Source organism: Sycon ciliatum, chromosome 3 (genome assembly GCF_964019385.1).
Source record: "Sycon ciliatum chromosome 3, ocSycCili1.1, whole genome shotgun sequence".
NCBI lineage: Eukaryota > Metazoa > Porifera > Calcarea > Leucosolenida > Sycettidae > Sycon > Sycon ciliatum.
Genome location: NC_088645.1, coordinates 26,281,058 through 26,304,506, shown reverse-complemented (window position 1 = coordinate 26,304,506; position 23,449 = coordinate 26,281,058). Strand labels below are relative to the sequence as shown.

Sequence of the window (23,449 nt, the reverse complement as noted above, 5' to 3'; positions counted from 1 at the left end):
TGGTGATGTTTGTGCCTGGAGAGCACTATATAAGTGGTGCTCTTCAAGCACAATCTTCCTCAGCCTACTCAAGCTCAACTGATGAGGGGTGAATTCCCCGAAACACTGTGTATTGAGCAGGGAGTGGTGCTTTCTTGCAGGTTTGCCGAGTCGAAGGTTCGATGGACTTCTCGTGTGCTCTGGATGGCAGTCGTGAGTCAGTCAAGTGTCAAGTAAAGTCGGCGGAATAGCGCGAGCTCCAGTGTGGGGAGCAAACCTTTCTGATGTTGTTGTCACTATTAATATTTTCCTTCGAGTTTTGTGTCGTGCTGAACTTGATAATTTTCCATCTTGTCACGAGTGTTGTTATCTAATTATCTTTACGCTATATAAGTTTTAGTCTTTCCAACTTGAGCCATTCCCTGTATAATCCTTGATGAGGAGGGACCGAAACCGTTCCGATACTTTTGACAAGTGCCTTATTACGACTGGATGTGTGTTTGCGTGGATACTTGCGACCCATAACTTACCTTCGTTTTAAAGTATTATCCGCCTCCGACCTATTTAAAATAATAATAATAATAATTAGGAAATTAGAGGCCACGTGCCACGTACTGCTCTATTCTCTCCAAAACTCAACACTTGCAAGCCAGATATGAAAGAAAGAAAAAATCATCAGTCAATAATAATAATAATAATAATACTAATTTTTTAAAAGAGGTCGGAGGCGGATAATACTTTAAAACGAAGGTAAGTTATGGGTCGCAAATATCCACGCAAACACACATCCAGTCATAACAAGGCACTTGTCATAAGTATCCGAACGTTTTCGGTCCCTTCTCATCAAGGATTATACAGGGAATGGCTCAAGCTGGAAAGACTAAAACTTATATAGCGTAAAGATAATTAGATAACAACACTCGTGACAAGGTGGAAAATTATCAAGTTTAGCACGACACAAAACTCGAAGGGAAATAATAATAGTGACAACAACATAGTGAGCAAATTAAGTTACATTGTTACCACCTCGACGAGGAGTAACACCAAACAATTGTAGCGACAACACATTTTCTTTCTGTACGCAAAGTTCAGGATCTAACTTACGGATATACAAAGCTTCTAACACAGCCAAATGTAACGCACATCTACCACGTGACAATATTGAGAAAACATTATCACTGTACAACTCACGACAATTGGTACGGGCTGACAGATGTTGCTTGATTGACGAAGTGCGATTCTTAGCTCCATTGGGTGTTGTCTCCTCCAATGTCCCGTCATCTCGCCTCTTCGTGGCATCACCACTATCTGTCTCTTCGCGTTTCCGCGGCCTTCCACGTTTCTTGACACTAAACGTTGGGTGCGCGATACCCGGTGTCCTTTCCGTTACGTCTCCTCCATTGCGGATTTCTATTCAGCTTCTTGCTCCCACTTGTCTGGTGTCCGATATTGAGGTTAGTTTTCGCGGTCTACCACGTTTTCGAATATTGACTGTTGTTGTCACTTCCGTTGTCGTTGTACGTTCGTCCTCATCAGTCCGTATTTTCACTTGGCTTCTCGTAACCCTTTCCGATGCCGACAGATCCTTTGTCAGTTTCGGTGGTTTACGTGTGGGTCTTTCACCATCTTTTATGCTGTTCTCAGCTGGCCCGCGTCCTACACACGCAGAGGAGGACGGGCATGCAGTCACATCTTCACGGGAAGAGGAAGATCCACCGATGGACTGGACAGCACATCTGACAACTGACAAAGGATCTGTCGGCGTCGGAAAGGGTGACGAGAAGCCAAGTGAAAATACGGACTGATGAGGACGAACGTACAACGACAACGGAAGTGACAACAACAGTCAATATTCGAAAACGTGGTAGACCGCGAAAACTAACCTCAATATCGGACACCGGACAAGTGGGAGCAAGAAGCTCAATAGAAATCCGCAATGGAGGAGACGTAACGGAAAGGACACCGGGTATCGCGCACCCAACGGTTAGTGTCAAGAAACGTGGAAGGCCGCGGAAACGCGAAGAGACAGATAGTGGTGATGCCACGAAGAGGCGAGATGACGGGACATTGGAGGAGACAACACCCAATGGAGCTAAGAATCGCACTTCGTCAATCAAGCAACATCTGTCAGCCCGTACCAATTGTCGTGAGTTGTACAGTGATAATGTTTTCTCAATATTGTCACGTGGTAGATGTGCGTTACATTTGGCTGTGTTAGAAGCTTTGTATATCCGTAAGTTAGATCCTGAACTTTGCGTACAGAAAGAAAATGTGTTGTCGCTACAATTGTTTGGTGTTACTCCTCGTCGAGGTGGTAACAATGTAACTTAATTTGCTCACTATGTTGTTGTCACTATTATTATTTCCCTTCGAGTTTTGTGTCGTGCTAAACTTGATAATTTTCCACCTTGTCACGAGTGTTGTTATCTAATTATCTTTACGCTATATAAGTTTTAGTCTTTCCAGCTTGAGCCATTCCCTGTATAATCCTTGATGAGAAGGGACCGAAAACGTTCGGATACTTATGACAAGTGCCTTGTTATGACTGGATGTGTGTTTGCGTGGATATTTGCGACCCATAACTTACCTTCGTTTTAAAATAATACTAATAATAATAATTTAAATTTTTTTTTACCGCCCTAGGCCACACAAAGTCCTTGGCTATAAAAGAAATTAATCCCTCCAAATCTCTCCAAACCAAACTTCAAATTCCTTTCCAAATTTTCGCCCAAGAGGGCATCTTCAGGGATATGTGACTCCTGTGAACAAAACAACAATATAACTACAGAAAAAGGTAATAATAATAACGTGGCAATATACCAGGTACATCATAACTAGTGCTAAGAATTCAGACTAACATTGAAGATAATGTCACATATTCAGAAACAAAAACAGAACCTACCCACAATATCGCACGCCAGGTAATAGCCTAAAAACAAATGTGTCAGCTTGCAAGATCTCAAGTCAGGTGATGATGGGTCACCGTGAAGTGCATGTCTCAACTGGTGTGATCGCCAATTAGATGTGAAGGTGACGAGGTCAGAAAGAGAGAGAAATAGAGAGAGAGACAGAGGCAGATAGTGTGTGTATGTATGTGTTTGTGTGTGTTTGTGTGTGTGTGAGTGCACGTGTGTGTGTGTGCCTACATGTATGTGTGTATGTGTGCGTGCGTGTGTGTGTGTGGGGGGGGGGGGGTGTGCGTGAGTGCGAGCCTCACGGGTGGTAATTGCATCCATTCGATGAGATAGTCTTGCCCACAGTAACCATGAAGGTCCTGTTGTCTTGATGAAGTTATGCCGATAGTCTCCATCCACTGTCACAGTTGATTGCTGGCTTTCTGCTTCTGAATTCGGTTGCTTCCATGTACTTGCGGGAAGGCAGCGAAGACTCCCTGCAGAGAATCTTGGCGTGGTGGAAAGGCTGGAAGTTAGGCGATGATGTTGCAAATTCTCGGGGGTCAGACTTGTAATGCCCCCCCCCCTCCCCCAGGGAGTCTTCACTGCCCTCACCCTTGCCTCTCGATAATGTTCCTTGAATCTTTCCCTCACTGGACGCTCGGTTTCCCCGACGTTGAGCTCCTTGCACAATGTACATGACATACAATAGACACTACATTCTTCGTCAGACATTCACTGCTCTTCACATCCGCGTCGCATGCTCTGCACACCATTGACCTGCCAGGACCACGCTTCACCTTCGCACGCTGCACATCACGCGGACACATACGCGTACCAAACGACGAACGGACAAGTCTACGCTTCAATGACGGACCAGACGTGAAAACAAGACGAACATCTGGACAATACTGACGAACACAATTCTCGGCAGGGAGTCTTCGCTGCCTTCCCGCAAGTACATGGAATCAACCGAAATCAGAAGCAGAAAGCCAGCAATCAACTGTGACAGTGGATGAAGACTATCGGCATAAATTCATCAAGACAACAGGACCTTCATGGTTACTGTGGGCAAGACCATCTCATTGAATGAATGCAATTACCACCCGTGAGGCTCGCACAAACGCACACCCCCCCCCCCCCCACACACACACACAAACACACACACACGCACACACACACACACACACACACACACGTAGGCACACACGCACACACGTGCACTCACACACACAAACACATACATACACCGACTATCTTTCTCTGCCTCTGTCTCTCTCTCTCTTTCTCTCTCTTTCTGGCCTCGTCACCTTCACATCTAATTGGCGATCACACCAGTTGAGACATGCACTTCACGGTGACCCATCATCACCTGACTTGAGATCTTGCAAGCTGACACATTTGTTTTTAGGCTATTACCTGGCGTGCGATATTGTGGGTAGGTTCTGTTTTTGTTTCTGAATATGTGACATTATGCGACGACCCCGAGGATGACAACGTCTGAGATGGATCGACGTTGTCAAGAAAGACTTACAACGCATTAATCTGTCGCTTCTGAATGCTGTGCAATCTGCTTCTGATAGAGCTGCTTGGCTCGAAATTGTTAACAGATGCGTTGACCTCATGCAATGAGTGAAATGCGAACTGTCATTATTATTATTATTATTATGTGGTGCGTCCATGGAGCTATGAAGCCGAGACCTCTGGTCGGCGGAGCTTAATGGGCCCCACCACCACACTCCATCATTCACCCCAGTGTCTGGAGATATGTGGATTTTGAGAAAAAAAAAACAAAACAAAAAAAACATTATCTTCAATGTCAGTCTCAATTCTTAGCACTAGTAATGATGTTAGAAAGGGTTTGCTCCCCACACCGGAGCTCGCGCTATTCCGCCGACTTTACTTGACACTTGACTGACTCACGACTGCCATCCAGAGCACACGAAAAGTCCATCGAACCTTCGACTCGGCAAACCTGCAAGAAAGCACCACTCCCTGCTCAATATACAGTGTTTCGTGTGCTCTGGATGGCAGTCGTGAGTCAGTCAAGTGTCAAGTAAAGTCGGCGGAATAGCGCGAGCTCCGGTGTTGGGAGCAAACCCTTTATTACAAATCATCGCCGAAGTCGCAACCACTACTTCGTAGTTATGATGTTCCTGGTATATTGCCACGTTATTATTACCTTTTTCTGTAGTTATATTGTTGTTTTGTTCACAGGCGTCACATATCCCTGAAGATGCCCTCTTGGGTGAAAATTTGGAAAGGAATTTGAAGTTTGGTTTGGAGGGATTTGGAGAGATTTTAATTTTTTTTGTAGCCAAGGACTTTGTGTGGCCGTGGGTGGTAAAACAAATTTAAAATCATGACAGCGCTACAGAGGAGTTACACCATTCTTATTAAAATATAATAATAATAATACTTTAAAACGAGGGTACGTTATGGGTCGCAAGTACCCTCGCAAACACACGTCCGAATAGGTCTTGCCAAAAACACAATTTTCCTTGATATCACAAAATATCTCAAAATCCGAAAACTGATGAGAATTCGTCCATAACATCAGATAGGACAGAAAATATGACATCAAATTATACAGACTGTTCGATGTATTGACTAAGATGATATCAACAGCGACAAATGTAAACTTTCGTTGACGATGGGATCCAGGTCGTCATTTCCTGGAGAAGAACAAAAAGACGGAAAAATTGAAACTTTGAATATCTTTTGCAGGTTATTTTTGTGGGTACTTCAAATACGTTCTATAAGTGGGTTGGAACAGGTTTACCTCGGCGAAAATAGCGGTCACCGTGCGTATTCTTGGAGAAAATCCAAAAAACTCTAAATTTGCTTAAAATTGGTAAATTCAGGGATCTATATTGCTTGTACTTCTCTGCTGCTGCTTTGGTCATAGACCCCGGCGGATAATGCTAGCATTATATCTAGCATATTTAGCATTTTCTGGAAACTAGCATTGCACAAGCATAATCAGCAAGTTTTGCAGAAAACTACCATATTCTTGCAAAAACTACCATATTCTTGCAAACATGGGATTTTCGTGAGAATTCACAATTCCCTAGCCCTCGCAATCGCGCGAGGCGGGCTCGCAGCCTTGATCATGCATGATAATGTGGCAGTGCAGACTGTAGTGGTGTACTATGCATCCTAGTCGTAGATCCTCTACGGCTCTACATGTACAATGAGGCTTTGTAGCTAGGACATGTAGATCTACAGTAGAGAGGTTCCGCACATCATAACAGGCTCTTCTTCCACTCTAGTGAGACAGTACCGGTTTGTTTTTGTTTGTTTGTTTCTTTCTTTATTTGAATTCGTTTAGAGCACAGGCAATTCTGCCTTCTCACCAGAGGAAACCTCCCGTTCCTGCTAAGAACGAATATAATATTAAGAGAAGGAAATATTAAAAAGAATCATAACATGATAATTCCAAAGCACAAAGGTTGTATATAATCCAAATGGGTGTGTGTATGTGTAAGCATGCAGTGAAGAAAACACCGAGAAAACATGCAGTAATGTTTAGGGATGCCGAGCAAGGTGGTTACAAATTACAATTAATTCTGTTCAGAGCCAGTTTAAAGGCAACCGCTGCACTGTGGAGGCGAATATCGCTGGGAAGGGCATTCCAAAGAGTGCTTCCCACAAATGTCAATGACTGACGACCGGAAGGTCCAGGAAGGAAAGGCACCTGCAGTAGCCGCTGCTCCTGTCCTCGAGTAGTTCGGCGATCATCCCGGGATGCTTGGCCTGTGTTAGCCATCAACTGAAAGTAGGTGCAGAAAAGAGGACTTGCAAGATCATGTAGGCAACGGAAAACAAAAAACAAAACCTTGTAGTTAAAAATGTGAGTTAGGGATCGAATAGATAAGCGCACGAGGAGGGGGGCTGTGGATGCACGGCTGGAGAGTCGGAAAATTGCACGAATTCCGGATTTGCTGGATTTGATTAAACGACTCTGCCGCTGCTGTGTCAGCGACGGGAAGAATGCATTGGATGCGTACGTTAGTCGTGCTTGCACAATGCCAATGTACCAAAGTCTGCGGGCTCTTATGGGCAGAGATCGCCCATGGCGCCAAAGCTGGCTGATGGCGACTTACGCCTTCTGCACAACACTGGAGACATGTGGCTGCCAGGATAGCTGGTCATCAATGGTTACGCCAAGGTATTTGGCAGTGGAGGTAACAGTTAAGGCTTGATACTTACATTTCACGACTGGTATGTCGCCAGTGAGTCCCCGAGGTTGAATTACCATGACTTGGGTTTTGCCGGTATTCGGCAGAAGCTCAATTTCGGAGAGCCAGTCAGACAGACGTGTCACAGCCGTAGTCAACGTCTTGAAAACAGTGTCCAGGTCTGAATCAGAATAATCTAGGATGATGTTGTGGGCGAACTCCTGATGAACAACAATGCAAGGTATGACGTCGGAAATGTCACTCGTGTAAAGGACAAAGAGAAGCGGCCCAAGAACACTGCCTTGGGGCACACCTCTTGAGCATGGGACTGCATCAGAGAGAGCCTCACACACCTTGACACGCTGAGTACGACCAGACCGCTAGCTAGCCAACCATAACAATACTCTGTCATTGACTCCCAGGGTGAATAGTTTATCAATCAGACGTTGATGTTGGACACGGTCAAACGCTTTTGACATGTCAACCATCACAATACCTGTGTATTTTCGCTCTTGTTTGGCCAACAGCTAACGGTTGGCGGCTAGAACTAATGCATCTTCGGTAGAGTGCATTTTCCTGTAGGCAAACTGACTGCTAGGTAATATGCTATGTTGCGTGAGGTATGCCCCCGGTAAGGTGGCAAGTAACAAAGTTCAAGTCTAGAATCTGGGGTCACGCAAATCTCGCCTGGCGCCTAACTACAAGATTGTACACATAGTGTCAGTGGCCATCTTCCATCACAAGTACTAGTACTACAGAGACAGTCATGTAGTAGCTAGTGAGCCAGTTATCTACTGTAATGTCCCTGTGACTTCCAGTTCCAGTACTCGTGCAATCTTTGTTGCCATCTTGAGGACGGTCGATCGGAACCTTACGGGACCAATCGATTGCAGAGAAATATACACGCAAACTAATTATAGAACTGTGTTCGCAAAGGGAAACCTCATTACACTCCCTGTAAAACGCTGGCGCTATCCGCCAGGAAAACCGCAATTCAGAACCGAACTGACTACACTAATTTTTTTACCAACATCGTCTCAGATAAATTAGATAGACCGTGGTTCACCATGATCAGACGCCTACGAAACTAAACTGAATTCACACGGCTCGCGTAAAGGAAGACTGAAGAGAACAGGAAGACTGAAGGAAGACAGGAAAGAAAATTCCATATCTGGAATTAGCTTCCATTGGCAATGTACATGGACATGGAGCTCCATCCTTTGAGACGCTAGCGCTATCTGTCATGGAGCCCAATCCCTAGAGACACGATGGCTGCCATCATGACTGGCTAGTTGTGGCGGGCGGCGGGAGCAGCGGGGCTGGGGCAGCGGCGGGTGACGGTGGGTGCTCCATCAGATTCACTAACTAAGCCCTCAGCGAAACGTGGATTAAAACTAAAACTAAAATTGACGCTGTCCCAAATGTGTAGCGGCCATTGCGCCGGAAAACATGCAACGAGAACAAAACTTTACCGCTGCCACCAATTTTGTAGCGTCATTGCTACCAATGTAAAACAGGTGGGGTCGAGTCTGACAAAGTTGACTTTAACTACCGCTGCCACCAATTTTGTAGCGGGCCTGGAGGCAAAACAACCGAACAACTCGAAACTAACTAACGTGTTACTTTATTAACAATTCTCTCTCTCTCTAAAACGGCAAAACTGTCTTTAGCAGTAAAACTATGAACTTATTGTGAAAGATAAAATAAACACAATTTATGGAAAATATTTGTATAGAGTATGAACAGGTGGGAAAGACACACAGCGTCTAGGAAGAACTACATCTAGGTCGGCATTATCAAAATGAAAAGGTGTCTTCGGCGCATGGTTCAGGATATCCAACTATGTCTGTGTATAGGTAATCAATTCTAATCAAATGCCGAAACATCTTGTTCTTCTGAAAAGCAGAAGTCACGGGTTTGTCAGTTTCACCACTCCAGAAAGTTAGACTCGGACCAAATTGATTTCTGGCTTTGGAAACACTATAGCAAATGTCATTCGTAAATCCAGTTCGGCCTTGTTGTCTATGTGATGCTCTGATGAATCGAAAAAGGGCAGCATGTTCAGTTCTTCTGACATCGATATGTTCGTGTATCATTTTTTTACAATGATGTGCGGGTAAATAATTATCGGTATCATCATTAATTGTTTTCCATTTCTCCAAAACAATTCTGTCTCTATACCTAATGTACGTGCAGGCTTCCAGGCGCATATGGTGTCACATCTCCTGCGGCATATATCATCTCATGAATATGTCCTATAATGGCTTATGGGAAGACCAGGATAGGTAAGTTATCAAAATGCGTTGTCCACCTCCCACTCTATGCCCCTCAGTTGTGCAGCGGCATCCAACAAAACATCCAATCGCACCCACAGGAATTAGTGACTCACCTCTAAAACCCGTATTCACGCTAATGGCATTGCGTCTCCACTCCATTCTATACGCTTTATACATGTACACAACAAAGCTAATACTGAATACAAGCAGCTGTAAGCCAATACAGAAACCGAGTTCTTGCTAAATTTATTCTATGGCAGGGCATTTCCTTCCTAGCCAGAAACAGACGGGAGATTTGCCAAATACATCGACCTCCAGTCAAAGTCTACCTGACTAAGCTGCTGCCTGACAGTTTTGTGTGAGGCACGGGCAGCCACACAGGTACATTTCCCACAAATCTCCTGTAGAGGGGAACATGACAGGTCACCGCGAGACAGCTCACCGCGCGACATATCACAGCCGACAGCTCACAGTGTCGTCAACTCACAGCCAAGACAACTGACAGTGTCGTCACCTACAGAAGGAGTTTGAAAGCTGTCCAGCACTCCTGGTGTACTCGAGTATACATGTATGTTTCTTTTTTACTCTCTTTCTCACTCCTGTGTGCAGCCACACCATACGTGCTCCCACCCCTAACACACTTCAGTCACATGCACACCCACATACACACGCACACAGCAACAACAAACAGCCTCTGCGGGGACAGCAGCAACAGCAAGGAAGTGTATTGTCAACTCACGGCGACAATAGTAAACAGCTTTAAAAAAGCAACTCAACTAGATCATCGAAATTAGTGCAGTCTGCAATCTGAGCACACCGCCAGCGGTGTGCTACGGAAATATCCAAACGACTCAACAAAATAACCATTCACTAGGGCGGGCGGGCATGGGCACTACACTTGCAAAGCAAGAAGAAAAAGAATGCCGCAGCCGGAGCGCATGCTCCTAATATCTCGCATTTGCGAGCAGCAAATGTTACGTCATGCAAAAGAAAGACAAAAAAGAACTACATTTCTCGTTTCTTTCCTACGTCAGCCAACGAGAAATGAGGCATTTCTTTTTTACTCTCTTTCTCACTCCTGTGTGCAGCCACACCATAGGTGCTCCCACCCCTAACACACCTCAGTCATATGCACACCCACATACACACGCACACAGCAACAACAAACAGCCTCTGCGGGGACAGCAGCAACAGCAAGAGCAGCAAAGCATAGCTAATGGATGGCCAGTGCCCTTGACACTGAGAGCATTGCTGAGAGTGACTCCTTGAAGTACATCCGCATGGATGTTTCGCTTCTCCAGCCGCCCTGACGTAGGTTCAGTCTATCCGGGACTCCTGCTGCCGCGGCAACCGATGCTCCCCAAGAACGCAGGCTATGCAGCCCAAATGCGCTTGGGTTGAAGTTCGCTTGGCACAGCGCGTCCTGGATCAGCTCTCGGGCACGGCTGTAAGACATCTGGTCCCGGACAACTTGACTAGCGTTTCCTCGACGAGTACGGCCGAACAACTTCTGGTGGCCTTCGTAGCCACCTCTAGACAGCAGTCGCTCTGTTAGAGCCACTAGGTATACTGCTCCATGCCATCTTGGCAGCAGCACCCAGTTTCCTTGGCGCAGTTGATCATTTTTTCTCACTTCGAGAAATAGTGCCATGTAATCTTCCTTGATTTCGATCTCATCGACGTATATGTTTGACAAGTCGTTCCACCGCAAGAGCCCTGCGAAGCCAACGGTCATCAGAGTCGCTGTCTGCAAGTTCTGCAGTGATTCATTGCGCAAGAGCCTGGTAGCAACTTGGTTTAGCATCAGCTTCGTCATCAGCCTCTTCCGGTTCTTCGGCGCCGCCAGCAGTCGTTTGGCGGCCTGGACTAGGTTCCGAACGTGTGCGTTGTCTGTGGGGTCCGGTAGGCCTCGCACCTTGTGCGACCAGGCCAATGCGCAAATAGCGGATGTTATTGGTGACGCTATCCGTGCCTCCTGGAGCAGCTTCACGACATACAAACATATGTGCCAAGACTCGGCTGGTACGCTCGGGATCTCTTGACTGCTAGCCCACTCTTGCCAGCGCTGAAATGTCGACAAATACTTGGTCACTGTTCCCGGTGCCCTACTCGCCAACATGACTTCTGGAATCTTCCTTGATAGGTTCACGAGCTCCTGGGTTGGCTCCACTTGAACCGCCCTCAGCTCTAGGCATGAACACAAGATCATAACGTGAGGCGCCTGTCAAGAGAGTCATCAGCATTAGCGTCGGCTTCAGCATCTGCAGCAGCTATCAGCATCACTTGAAGAGCATTATACAACGGCATCAGCAGCAGCGTCTGCCAGCCCTGTGGGCTACAACATCGTCATCGGCATCACCAGCAGCAGCATCCGTCCGCCCTGCGGATTATGACATTGTCAGCAGCATCTGCCTCCTGCCTTGCAGGCAATGGTGTTCCCTGAACACCAACATAGGATAATGCCTCGTGCACCGTGCACTCACATGTGCTCGCGCCACAAAACCACAGCAATCGTGTCAGTACGCAAATCAGCAACAGTTATTCTTCATGCACACTCTTAAAGCCAGCATTTCTGAATAATATTGCTTGCCCCCCAGCAAGTTGTAAGGGCAGGTACCTTCCAGAAATGTGTTTTCATCATGGGGTAGCACCAACACTCCTTTTACAAATGGTTTCCAGCTTTGCCTCCCATTTAATTTTGGCCACCAATCCACTGACACCCACTTAGGCACAACCAGTGTGCCATGGTCGCAGCACATTTTTAACATACTCAAAACCCTGGGTATTAGGTGGGACGGAGGTGTAAGCCACACCGTTTCCATTGACCAATCAACCGTAAAGGCATCGATCGCATAACATTCCGGATTCCACCACCTTGAACAGAAACGCTTTAACTGTTTCGTCCTCAGACTCGCAAAGCAATCTAGCATATGGGGACCCCACAAACGCTCGATTTGTTCAAAAACAGCCGGGTTTAGCTGCCAATCATCTGTGTCAACTATTTTCGAATAGTAGTCCGCCAGTTCATTTTGTTCTCTGGGAACCCATTCGGCAATCAGGCGGATTCCGTGTTTCATGCACACCTGGAGGATTCGCATGGCCTCCCTTTGCAAATGCTCCCTTCTGCTGCCCACCTGGATAATGTGCACAGCTGCCTGGTTATCGCTTCTGTGAATGCAGATACCTCCTTCTAGTTTGTGTGCTAATGATTCAAGCACCAACGCGATTGCTCTCAATTCTCTCCACGTGGAGCTTCTTCGGTCATTCAAAATCTCATTGGACCACTCTCCTCTGGCTACCTCGACTGCACTGCTGTCTACTAAAAATCCGCCCCAGCCAGAGTCGCTCGCATCGGACCAGGTCAGGACCGTTGCCTTTGGGCAGTTTTTCCAAAATGGTTGGCCGTGCCAGTCTTCAAAAACCGTGCTCCAAAATTCCAAGTCGCACCTTGCCGCATCCGGCCATTTCACTGGGGCGTACCAAGAACTCCTAGACAATATCATGCTGTAGAATGCCCTGGTACGCAGACGGCAAATTGGCCCGAGCGCAAGCGACATAGACAACAGGAAGCCGGCTAGCCTCGCCACTTCCCTCGCGGGTGGCGCTGCTAGACCGCTCAGCCGTGCTAGGCACTCTTTAAGCCTCGCCACTCTGCGCTCTGTCGCAAAAATTCGACCCTCTTTGAGGTCAATGCGCATGCCTAGCATTTCGACCGTTTGTGATGGCTCCCACTGGGATTTTTGTTCATTGGGCACAAACCCAGCTCTCAAGAGGTCAGCTTTCATCTGTTTTGCCACCACCTTTGCCCCTTCGACAGTAGAGTGCCAACCAGACCCGTCGTCATGTAGAGCTGACATCTTATGCCCAACTCCCTCCAACGCCGCAGTAAAACACGTGTCACTTTTGTGAAAACATAAGGAGCCGTGGAGAGGCCAAACGGTAACACGCAAAATACATAGGTTGTGATAGTTCCCTCCGCATTAAACCACTTAAACCCCAAGTACTTTTGATGCTCCTGTGCAATTTCAATGTGGTGGTACCCGCTTTTCAGGTCAAAAGTAGTCACGTAGTCGCCCTTTTAGTAGACTCTTGCGATTGTTTTCAGGTATTCCATTTTTGAATTTAAATTTCGCCAGATAAGTATTGATGTACCTCAAATCCAAAATGAGTCTTAACTTTTTCCATTATTTACCACGCCTAAAGGGCTACAAATCACTGCCTCCTCACTCTTGAGGGTGAAACCAACCACGGAAGAGGAGAAAAAAAGAAAATGAAGAGCACGTACACAAAGTGGGAAGGGATTAGCAACTTACAAAGCAATGGGATGCTCAAAGAGCTATGCATCGGAAGTGGGGACTGTGACTTTGTTTACTGGGAGATACTGAAGTGCTGTCTGACGAGAGTATGGAATTTGGGCATATCTGGAGCTTTTCTAACACTGGGAGGAAGTTATGGTATAACTATTTAGGAATAGTTCAAGAGCGTGACAGACAGAACTGTTTATCATTTCCTGGCGTTATTAATTGAATGGCACGACTTTCAGGGCTCCTTTTTTGGTCTTCATGAAAAATTGGTATTGTGAACTCGATTCCGCCTCATTCAAGTAGTAAAAATTGAAAAGCAGTCCTGAAAAATTAGAAATTTGGTCCGAAAATCACCCCTTCGCGGACTATGCCTTTTGACTCGTACAGTTCGCTGTTAAACAGACTGCAGCACGTGTTGTGCGAATCGTACAAGATTTTGCCGCTCACCCCAGCCGTCCCGACAGCCTCTTACGTCCTGTAACGTCAACGTTGCGTCGAATGAGCACTAGGCTTAAGAGAAATTTGTCAAGGACCAACTGGACAAATACCTCAACGACTAAAACTCCCTACCACGCAATTTGCATACAGCTCCGGTCACTGGACGGAGGATGCCCTTGTGCGAGCACTGGACCGATGGAAGGATGCAACGTTCCAGAGGAGAACTACTGGCATTGTCATGATTGGTATTTTGACCGAGTCCAACATCAATGCCTCGTCACAGAACTGCATTCACTGGGTTTTTATGATAATATGATCTTAGACTGTTTCATCAGATACTTGTCGGTTGTCGCCAACGGATAAAAGTGGGCAGAAGACTGTCTCCTGAAGTGTCCGGGAGCAAAGCTGTGCCACAAGCAAGTGTCATCGGTCCGCTTCTTTGTGTTTTGTATACACACGCTATGAATGAAGTTCTTTCCGCCATTAGCAATCAGGAGTTTGCCGACGATATCGTCATTGACTTTCCACACTCAGATCAATTGTTCCTTGTTCAGACCCTCTTGAAAAGCATCACCAAGCTCGCTAAATGGCTGGAGGAACTCGGGCTCCTCCTTGACAAGAGAAGAACCCGAATCATGTTCGTAAAGCAACGAGGGCAGCCAAACCCGCTTTGTCTCGTCTACTGTAATAGGGATGAATTTGCCACGGGGTCCTCAGCAAGTTACCTTGGTGTTACCATGTTCGACGACCTGAACTGGCGTTCCCATATCCCGTAGATGCGCGGCATGTGGATACGCTGAATCTTCAAGCTCCGCGGACGTGGTATGGTACGTTGCCATGATCCGGGGGAAACTGTGCTACGCCGCATACTCCCTCTACCCCTCTCTCACTGCTCCGCACAGTCTTCTGATTGCCTAATCCCGTCGCCATCCAGCCCCTGCGCAAGACACTTCGGGTGTCCACCCTTGAACAGCTCTGCCGTCAGAAAGTCATTGTCTTCGTCTTCCGTTGTTCTCACTATACTGGCAAGATACTGGCGCAAGGTGTGAACACTCAACTAACTCACATAGGTGATAAATCAAAACAATGGGCATAGCGCAGAATGGAGGTGCAGAATGAACCCTACACGACACAACGATTAGAATTAGCAAAGTCAATCACAATGAGAAGAAGAGTATAGTGTTAGACGCTAACCCTGTAGTGCAGATCTGGATGGATACGTCGATTAAGAAAACCGCACTTCTCGACTATGCCACACCCCAACAGACTTCCTTTCACCTACCACTGGTCGAATATTCAATGTTCGAGGTTCCTGAAGTATTTGCCTTCTGTATTAAGCAATTTTCAGATATGACGTTGGACGTCCATGATGATTTGTTGGCTTTCACATGGCGTCTACTTTTCACCTATCTTTTTTCCCACCCAGTACTCTTTGTAACGTGTAATCTAGCGCAACCTACTCCTGTATACCTCTCCTTCTCATTGTGATAGTTGTGTCTTGTAGGCTTTATAACACCTCTATTATGAATTATAATTTGTGTTGATTTGTCACATATGTGAGTTAGTTGAGCGTTGACAATCAACGTGGCAAGTAGCAGTGCGTTCAAATTCTGTGATTGGCGGTACGGTCGAACACACGGTGCAGAGGAAGAGGGGTGGAACACTATGCCAACCGAAAGTGCCTTCCCCATCATAGTCCTTGCCGCCACTGGAACCACCACCAGTGCTATTGGAGGCTGGAATTGGGGTGGAGCCGTCAAAAGCCACAGTACCACCAATCACAAAACTGAACCCATTTCTTTCACACAATATCCCGTTGTCAGGACACCGCAGCGCTTGAGCCGTTCGAACAGAGACCGTGGAAGTCTCCTGCGAATTACTCAACGGGGATTTATTCAAGGATTGGTCAAATCCCACGCACAGCAGCGAAGGAAACATAAACCAGGAGCAAATCGAAACACAATTTGGAGGCGCTGATAAGCTACAAACAGAGACGCGTGGAAGACGTAGCAGGGAGACTGACTGGCAGTGAAGATGCGTTGCATGACGATGCGGCGGATGACGGCGAAGCCGATGACGATGAGGCGGCTGGTGATGGCGATGGAACGGACGTTGAGGAACCAGGCGGAAGGGAAGGTGATGGAGCTGATAAGGGTGAAGTTCGTAAGAAGTCAGCTGTGTACTTGCATTTGCTATCACGTCCCGATTGTGTGAGCGTGTATGGTGATTCCTATTTCTCCGTAAAGTGTCATGCCCGTTATTTACAGCAGCGTGAGGTCCTGGAAGCTATTCGAATTCGGACGCAAAAGCCTGATGTTTGTAATCAAAAAGAACATGTTGTAGCACTTAGGTTACTTTCGTGAGTCTACAACCCTTGTTCATGATTTGTTTATGCACTTTCGAGGCGCATTTTTCATGCTCACTTGTCACACTGACATTTTTTCTTTTTTGTAGGTCTCACTTTCGTAGTACTTACTTGTCATTTGTAAGATTCACTTGGATTTTTAATCTTTGCTTTTTGGCTTGATCACTTTAGTTGCTACCAGGTTAGGCCTCTTTTTTCTGTGCCGCGCTGATGAGTTCTCAAGGACGAAGCAGTTCTGTCCGCATATTGAGTATTTGAATATTTATTATTTAAAGGGTTTCCCAAAGGCATATCCCGTAATCAATAATCTCTTAGCCTCTATCAGGTTGGACACCTATTTCTCTGAGTTGTGCTGACGAGTTCAGAAAGGATGCGACAGTGCTGTTCGCAGATTGATTCATTCTAACATCTAGAAAGCTAGGGCCATCGTCCTTGTCTAATTATTTCTGTTATTTTGCACGACACTGACCAACGGTACTGACGTTCTATACCTAACTGGCAATCAGCTCTAGCACATTTTGGAAAGTTCTAAGTTATAGAAATAATATAAGGAGGGGAAGGTGAGCGCAACCAAGATAAGCACGGGCTGAAAATCTCAGCTGTGAAGGACGTTGGCGGATGTACACGTACGTCGATGACGTTACTGGCAAGACCTTTGGACAACACGGTCAAACTCGTGGTTTGACCGGTTGTCCAAAGGTCTTGCCAGTAACGTCATCGACTGAAAGCAACTTTAAACGGAACTGGTGTGGCGCAAAGACGCTAAGATAAATTTAAGGGAAAGGTATGCGAGCAGGAATCATGCAAAACTGAACGCCTGAATAATATCTTGGTCCTTGGTTGCTTGGGCAATATTCTTTTCTAGAAATTTATCTTTGGCTCTCCATCCGAGTCAATTCTTGCACACCTGATGAGCCATCCTTATCTGTACGGCGAAACAATCATCCTGTGCTGCATGTTGTTTCTGCTTATTGTCCATCTAAATTGTCATAGTCAACGTACAGTGCTGTTTTATTGAGGCGTTCGGTTTTCCTTGGTCCTTTTTTTCTGTATATAAATTCATCCTTGGCTCTCCATCTGAGTCCATAGTGTGTTTTCAAAATGATTCAGTGCATTCAGTGCAAGTGCAGGATAAGACAACAAAAAGAATAGAACGTACCCATGGTAGTGGCTGGATCCGTAGGAATAACTGCAAAATATAACGGAGAAAAATGCACACACACAGATATCAGCACACAGATACCAGCACACAGATACCAGCACACAGATACCAGCACACAAAGCACATACGTTATGGACAGAAAGACATAAACATACTATGTCTTTTTGTTTCATATAATTATTACAGGGTGCGACATATCTCTCGGCCAATGTAAAAAATGTTGGTATCACCTCCACCACTACACTGCGCTCTCAGCCGACTACACCCTCCAGCACACAACCATCACCACTGCAAGGACATTTCTATCCTGTGTTTCTATCCTGTGTTTCTATCCTGTCACGTTTATTTCTTCACACACTTGTTACCTAATACATGGCTCATCAGTGACGGTACTTCGAAGTGGACGTAAGGGTGATTAGAATATACATGACCAAACTGCTGTGACAGGGTTTTTCACACACAAAGCTGAGCATTACAGTGTTATGCCCCAGTGGCTGCATGGGCTATCGACGTCGCGGGTCGTGAGGTGAGTTTTCAGGCTTTCATGGCGATTTCACAAGTGCACTACACAGACTCTTACCAGTTACACAGTACACTGATTCTGGCATAATAATATTATTTCTGCATTGAAAGTGATTTTCCTAAGGGTGTGCAGACTAAAATAATAAAATCCTAATTTTCGGGCCAGGCCTTCAGGAATATTGATAGTATTAGTGATAGATTTTCCGCGCTGAATTTCTGACGCTGCATGCATGTCCCATGCGCGTCAACAGTACTTCACACTTTCCTTTTCACCACACTATCACCTCAGCTATGCCTAACCTTGGCAAGATGGTAGTGTAGTCCATGTTCCATTAGCTTGGCAAGTCACTGAAGACGGCATTGAGATAGTATGGAAACCAAGCATACATGATACGGTAATGCCACTACCAGTAGTACTCCTGGGTATAGTCATCACTGTTGTTGAGTTTAACTCTGGACAATGTGTGGCTGTGCATAGAACCAAAATACCAAAGAAAACAGATCAATGCATACCGAAAGACCAAATGGAAAGCGAACTCCAATATCAACAGAGTTATCTTTAGGCAGAGGCCATGGTCAATAAACGGATATTGCTCCGAATTCTCATGATCTTGTTACAACGCAGAGGTATGTAGCTCCAACGTTATGTATTAAATTATGAAAGTAAGACAGCTGAAACGGACGGTGTTCATTCGAATGCATTCCCGGGTCTTTAGGCTCTACATGATTGGTATCAATTCCCAGGGGTACAGCTGTGTTCAGTGACGAATTGGAGCAATAATCTACTTCTTAGAATGCCATGAAGCAATTGGCTCGCGCCACTGCACAATAAGTTAGATATCGACATTAGTGGTCACCAGCATTCTGCATCCATCATAGCACATGCTATAGCATATCTTTTGAAACGCAAGAATCGGGTTTGTGCTATAAGAGGGCAAGGCACTTACAATGCCATGAAAAAAGGTGAGAAATAACACCAGTAACGAAGTGACACTAACAGTTAGTAATGAAGAGTACCAATTTTGTGGCCAAAGCCGAAACCAAATGAGCGCTAACTGTCACAAGATAAATGTAACATATCAGCAACAGGGATAAGTGAGAAAACATGTGCTCAGGGCTGGCCAATCAAACCACAAAATACTACTTGAACAATTATATGAAGGAACTTACGTTGACATTTGCCCATTTTTTTTTTTTTTTTTTTTTTTACTAAAAAACACAGCCCTACTAATAATCAGGGGAAGAGGACAACTGAAATGACGCTGGACAACAAGACAAAGGGGAGTAGGGGCGATGTGCCGATGTGGTTGGCGAGGCTCATCCGACCGGAGGTCTCGGAATCATAGCCTACGACCAGGCATTGTTAGGAATGCAGCTAGGGAGGGAGGGAGATCAAGTGAGAAAGAGAGAGAGAGAGAGAGAGAGAGAGAGAGAGAGAGAGAGAGAGAGAGAGAGAGAGAGAGAGAGAGAGGGGGAGAGGGAGGGAGAGAGAGAGGGAGAGAGAGAGAGAGAGAGAGAGAGAGAGAGAGATAGAGAGAGAGAGAGAGAGAGAGAGAGAGAGAGAGAGAGATAGACAGAGAGAGAGAGAGAGAGAGAGAGAGAGAGAGAGAGAGAGAGAGAGAGAGAGAGAGAGAGAGAGAGAGAGAGAGAGAGAGAGGGGGGTGAGAGGGAGGGAGAGAGAGAGAGAGAGAGAGAGAGAGAGAGAGAGAGAGAGAGAGGGGGAGAGGGAGGGAGAGAGAGAGAGAGAGACAGAGAGAGAGAGAGAGAGAGAGAGAGAGAGAGAGAGGAGAGAGAGAGAGAGAGAGAGAGAGAGGAGAGAGAGAGAGAGAGAGAGAGAGAGAGAGAGAGAGAGAGAGAGAGAGAGAGAGAGAGAGAGAGAGAGAGAGAGAGAGAGAGAGAGAGAGAGAGAGAGAGAGAGAGAGAGAGAGAGAGAGAGAGAGAGAGAGAGAGAGAGAGAGAGAGAGAGAGAGAGGGAGAGAGAGAGAGGAGAGAAATAAATAAATAAAATAAAACAAGAAAGAGATGAGAAGAGAAATAAAACAAGAAAGAGATGAGAAGAGAAATAAAATAAAACAAGAAAGAGATGAGAAGAGAAATAAATATAAACAAGAAAGAGATGATGGACGAGGGTAGTTGCTCATTGACGGGTGGCATAGCCTCACAGGGAGTCCGTAGCCCAGAGCCAATTCTTTTGACGCAAGTGGCGATGGACCTTCGTCTTGAAGGATTGGAGAGACTTCAACTGGGGCATCGGATCCGGAAACATGTCTTGCGGAAGCCTGTTGCATTCATCCAATACACCATATGGGAACGAACGCTGGAGAAAGTTGGGGGCCGTAGGGAGGAGCACTGCTTGTAGCTGATGCTGGGGGCGGACACGGAGCTGCGACCTTGTCCGCGGGACGAGGCTAGCTTCCTGGCGAGGCGGCACGAGCGCAGAGAGATCTGGATGGTCTTGAAGGCACATTAGCTTGTACATGTACGTGAGAGCGTACACTTGGCGGCGGGCAGCTAGGCTCTGCAGCAAGGCGTCAGGACCAATGATAGCAAGGGCCTTCCGCTGTACTCGGTCGAGACTTTGCAGGTGAGAGTTGGCTGCGCCCATCCATGTCAATGGTGCGTATTCGAGTACAGGGCGTACGAAGCCTCTGTACGTTGTCAAGCGTCCTTCACGACCAAGGAAACTTGATGCTCGACGCAGAAATCCTAGTCGGGCTACGGCACGAAGAGAAACATTGCGGAGGTGGCGTCTGAAGGTGAGTTTGCTGTCGAAGGTCACTCCCAGAAGCTTCAGCTCGTCCCCACAGGGAATATCATGGGCTCCGAACGTTAGGTCTGGGAGTGGCCAGGGGTTGCGGTGGTGGCCAATATGCAGCAGCTGCGACTTTGTCGGCTCAAAGCGAATTCGCCATTGTTCTCCCCAGCTACTCAATCGATCCAGGCTAGATTGCATGTCTGCAATACTGCCAGCAGAGTCATGTCTGGATCGTATGATGGTGTACAGCGTGGTGTCATCTGCGTACACACCCATTCGTGTTGATGGGGAAAGACAGGTCTCAGCATCGTTGACATACATCAAGAATAAGGTGGGTCCCAGGATGCTGCCTTGGGGTACGCCAGCTTTAATCTGGAATTGAGCAGATTCCTGTCCATTGACGATTGCGCTTAGTGTGCGATTCCCCATGGTCCATTGGAGGTTTTGTCCACAAATACAGTTGACAGCTGCCATTCCCACTACATGATTACAATCCAACACATTAGTGTCATTGCATTCCAACGTGCAACCTGGAGGGGAGAAATGATAATTATATCATTACCTTCGACCTTGTAAAGATGGGTATCGGCTTCAGGTGTCATCCTCCACGGGATTTTCCAGCCCCGCCATGATTTGAACCCGCGACCTTGTTTGTCCCGAGCACTACTCTAACCATCTAACCCATGGGACAAAGCCGAACCTAGAAGGCGCAGACAGGCTTTCACTCCAAGGGCTAAATGTGAATGTTTGTTTGCTTGGAAGAGATACTGAATATTCCTTAATATTTGGGTTGTCCTTGCACAACTGGTGGACTTCGAGGTAAAGACTTACTTTCACATAAAGGTTGACTTGGTCGCCACCTTCCATTGCCCTGGCATGTAGACTGGGTTATTTCCATTCTATTGTTGGACAGAAAACCTGTTATACATTCGATGGATACTGTGGTACCTGGTAGTGTGTTGAAACTGGCATCAGGTTTGTAATTGAACTTGGTGTCAGTGAGAGTAGGACATTGCACTGGGAACAAAGAGACAACATTCAATGCAGTTACTAATAATAAGTGAAAATCCCACAAATAAAACTGTTGATGTGATCGTTCATAGAGATAGAAGCAGACAATATTTTGGTACAATACGTGTGCACATCAGTGCTGTGCATTGTGATCTGCATGTATATCTGACATGTACATTTGACTTCATAGTCTAATATCTTCAAAATTTACCCTTGAAATTTGATAACAGTCTGCTTGTGGAACTTCAGCAAGGGGGGTATAGATCATGATAGATGTCTCATGCTTGTACAAACTCAAAACACGACGGCATCAGTGAATCAGATGTGCGGATCATGACGTATACATGCATGTATATTCTGTCCTCAGTCTCCTCATATACAACGGAAGCGAATGCCTGTGTAGCCCTTACAGCAAGTTTCACGGGTTTCATCCATCGCCGGCAGTATTTTGCATTCACCCTGAATGCCATATGCTACAGTTTGATGATCGCTGAATTGCGTGCAACTTGAAGTTACAGCTGCACAGCCTTTTGCATTCGTTGTATGCGTGAACTGCTCTGCTTCGAGCTGCCTCCACTTGCCCTGTTGGCTTATGTGATAGACCAATAGCAACACATTGTATATATACCATGCGTGCCTGAATTCGGTATTTCACAATATTGCAGAGCACTTCAAGATTCACGCGCGGACGCGCAGCAAATGCCACGTAGATGAGCTAGAGGCTGTTTACATTGCCAAAACCACAGCCTAAACTTTATAGAGAGAAGGAATTTGTCCCGAAACTAGTGCCATTTTGACCTCCCGCCTCTCTGTTATACTTTTTGTACTTTTTGGTGCAACTCACACAATCTATCACAATTTCTCCGCCGATATGCTGTATTTAGGAAACTTCACTTCTCAAGTCCAAACTCCAAAAAACAGTCTCTTCACTCCGATTTAAATTTAAATTTACATTACACCAAATTTTCGGCCCTGGCCAAGCATCAGGGTAATGAATGACAAAAATAATGTTAATTGCATACTAGTAGGTACTTATTGAATTATATGTATGAAGGCGACAACTAATGACACTGAAAATCGGAGAACGTTAACATGTTGGTGTGAATATGTTAGGTGACGATTATGAAGGAAATAATTGTAGGTGATTTATGGCTCAGCGGTACCGTGTGTTTGTATTGGGGGGGGGGGGGCTTCAATTGATCTCATTGGACAGATGCAAATACAGAGGGATAAATTGTCTAACCACATTTACGACATGCCCTGGCAACAGATTTACATATTCAAGGGTAGAATATCACTAACCCATAATCCTTCCTTGAATTGTTGGTGTGTGTTTACGTGTGTGCCTGAGTGTGTATCTGTGTGTATCTGTGTGTGCGCGTGTGTGTGTGTGTGCGTGTGTGCGTGTGTGTACGCAATCGCCATCGCTGTTCAACGCACTGCCACCGTCCAACGGCTAGATAACGGGACAAGTTCCCGCATATTTGTATCTGCTCTCGCCAGTTGCGCCTAGTCTCGCATATAGAGCGTCATCGGGTAGCGTAATCTTTCTCTCTCTCTCT

At 46.1% G+C, this 23,449-nt stretch overlaps 1 protein-coding gene and 1 long non-coding RNA gene across 2 annotated transcripts; both read right to left on the bottom strand.

The window, feature by feature from the left end:
• Positions 1–10,543: 10,543 nt before the first annotated feature.
• LOC135812956 (uncharacterized) lies at positions 10,544–11,539 on the bottom strand. Its single transcript, XM_065326175.1, has one exon. It carries the CDS (start codon positions 11,537–11,539, stop codon positions 10,544–10,546), a length of 996 nt encoding a protein of 331 aa, XP_065182247.1.
• A 5,609-nt stretch (positions 11,540–17,148) lies between these two features.
• Positions 17,149–21,881, bottom strand: LOC135811916 (uncharacterized). Its single transcript, XR_010552718.1, has 3 exons — positions 21,708–21,881; positions 18,422–18,589; positions 17,149–17,626 (listed from the first exon to the last, which is right to left on the bottom strand). It is a non-coding gene; the product is annotated as an uncharacterized LOC135811916 (long non-coding RNA).
• Positions 21,882–23,449: the final 1,568 nt, after the last annotated feature.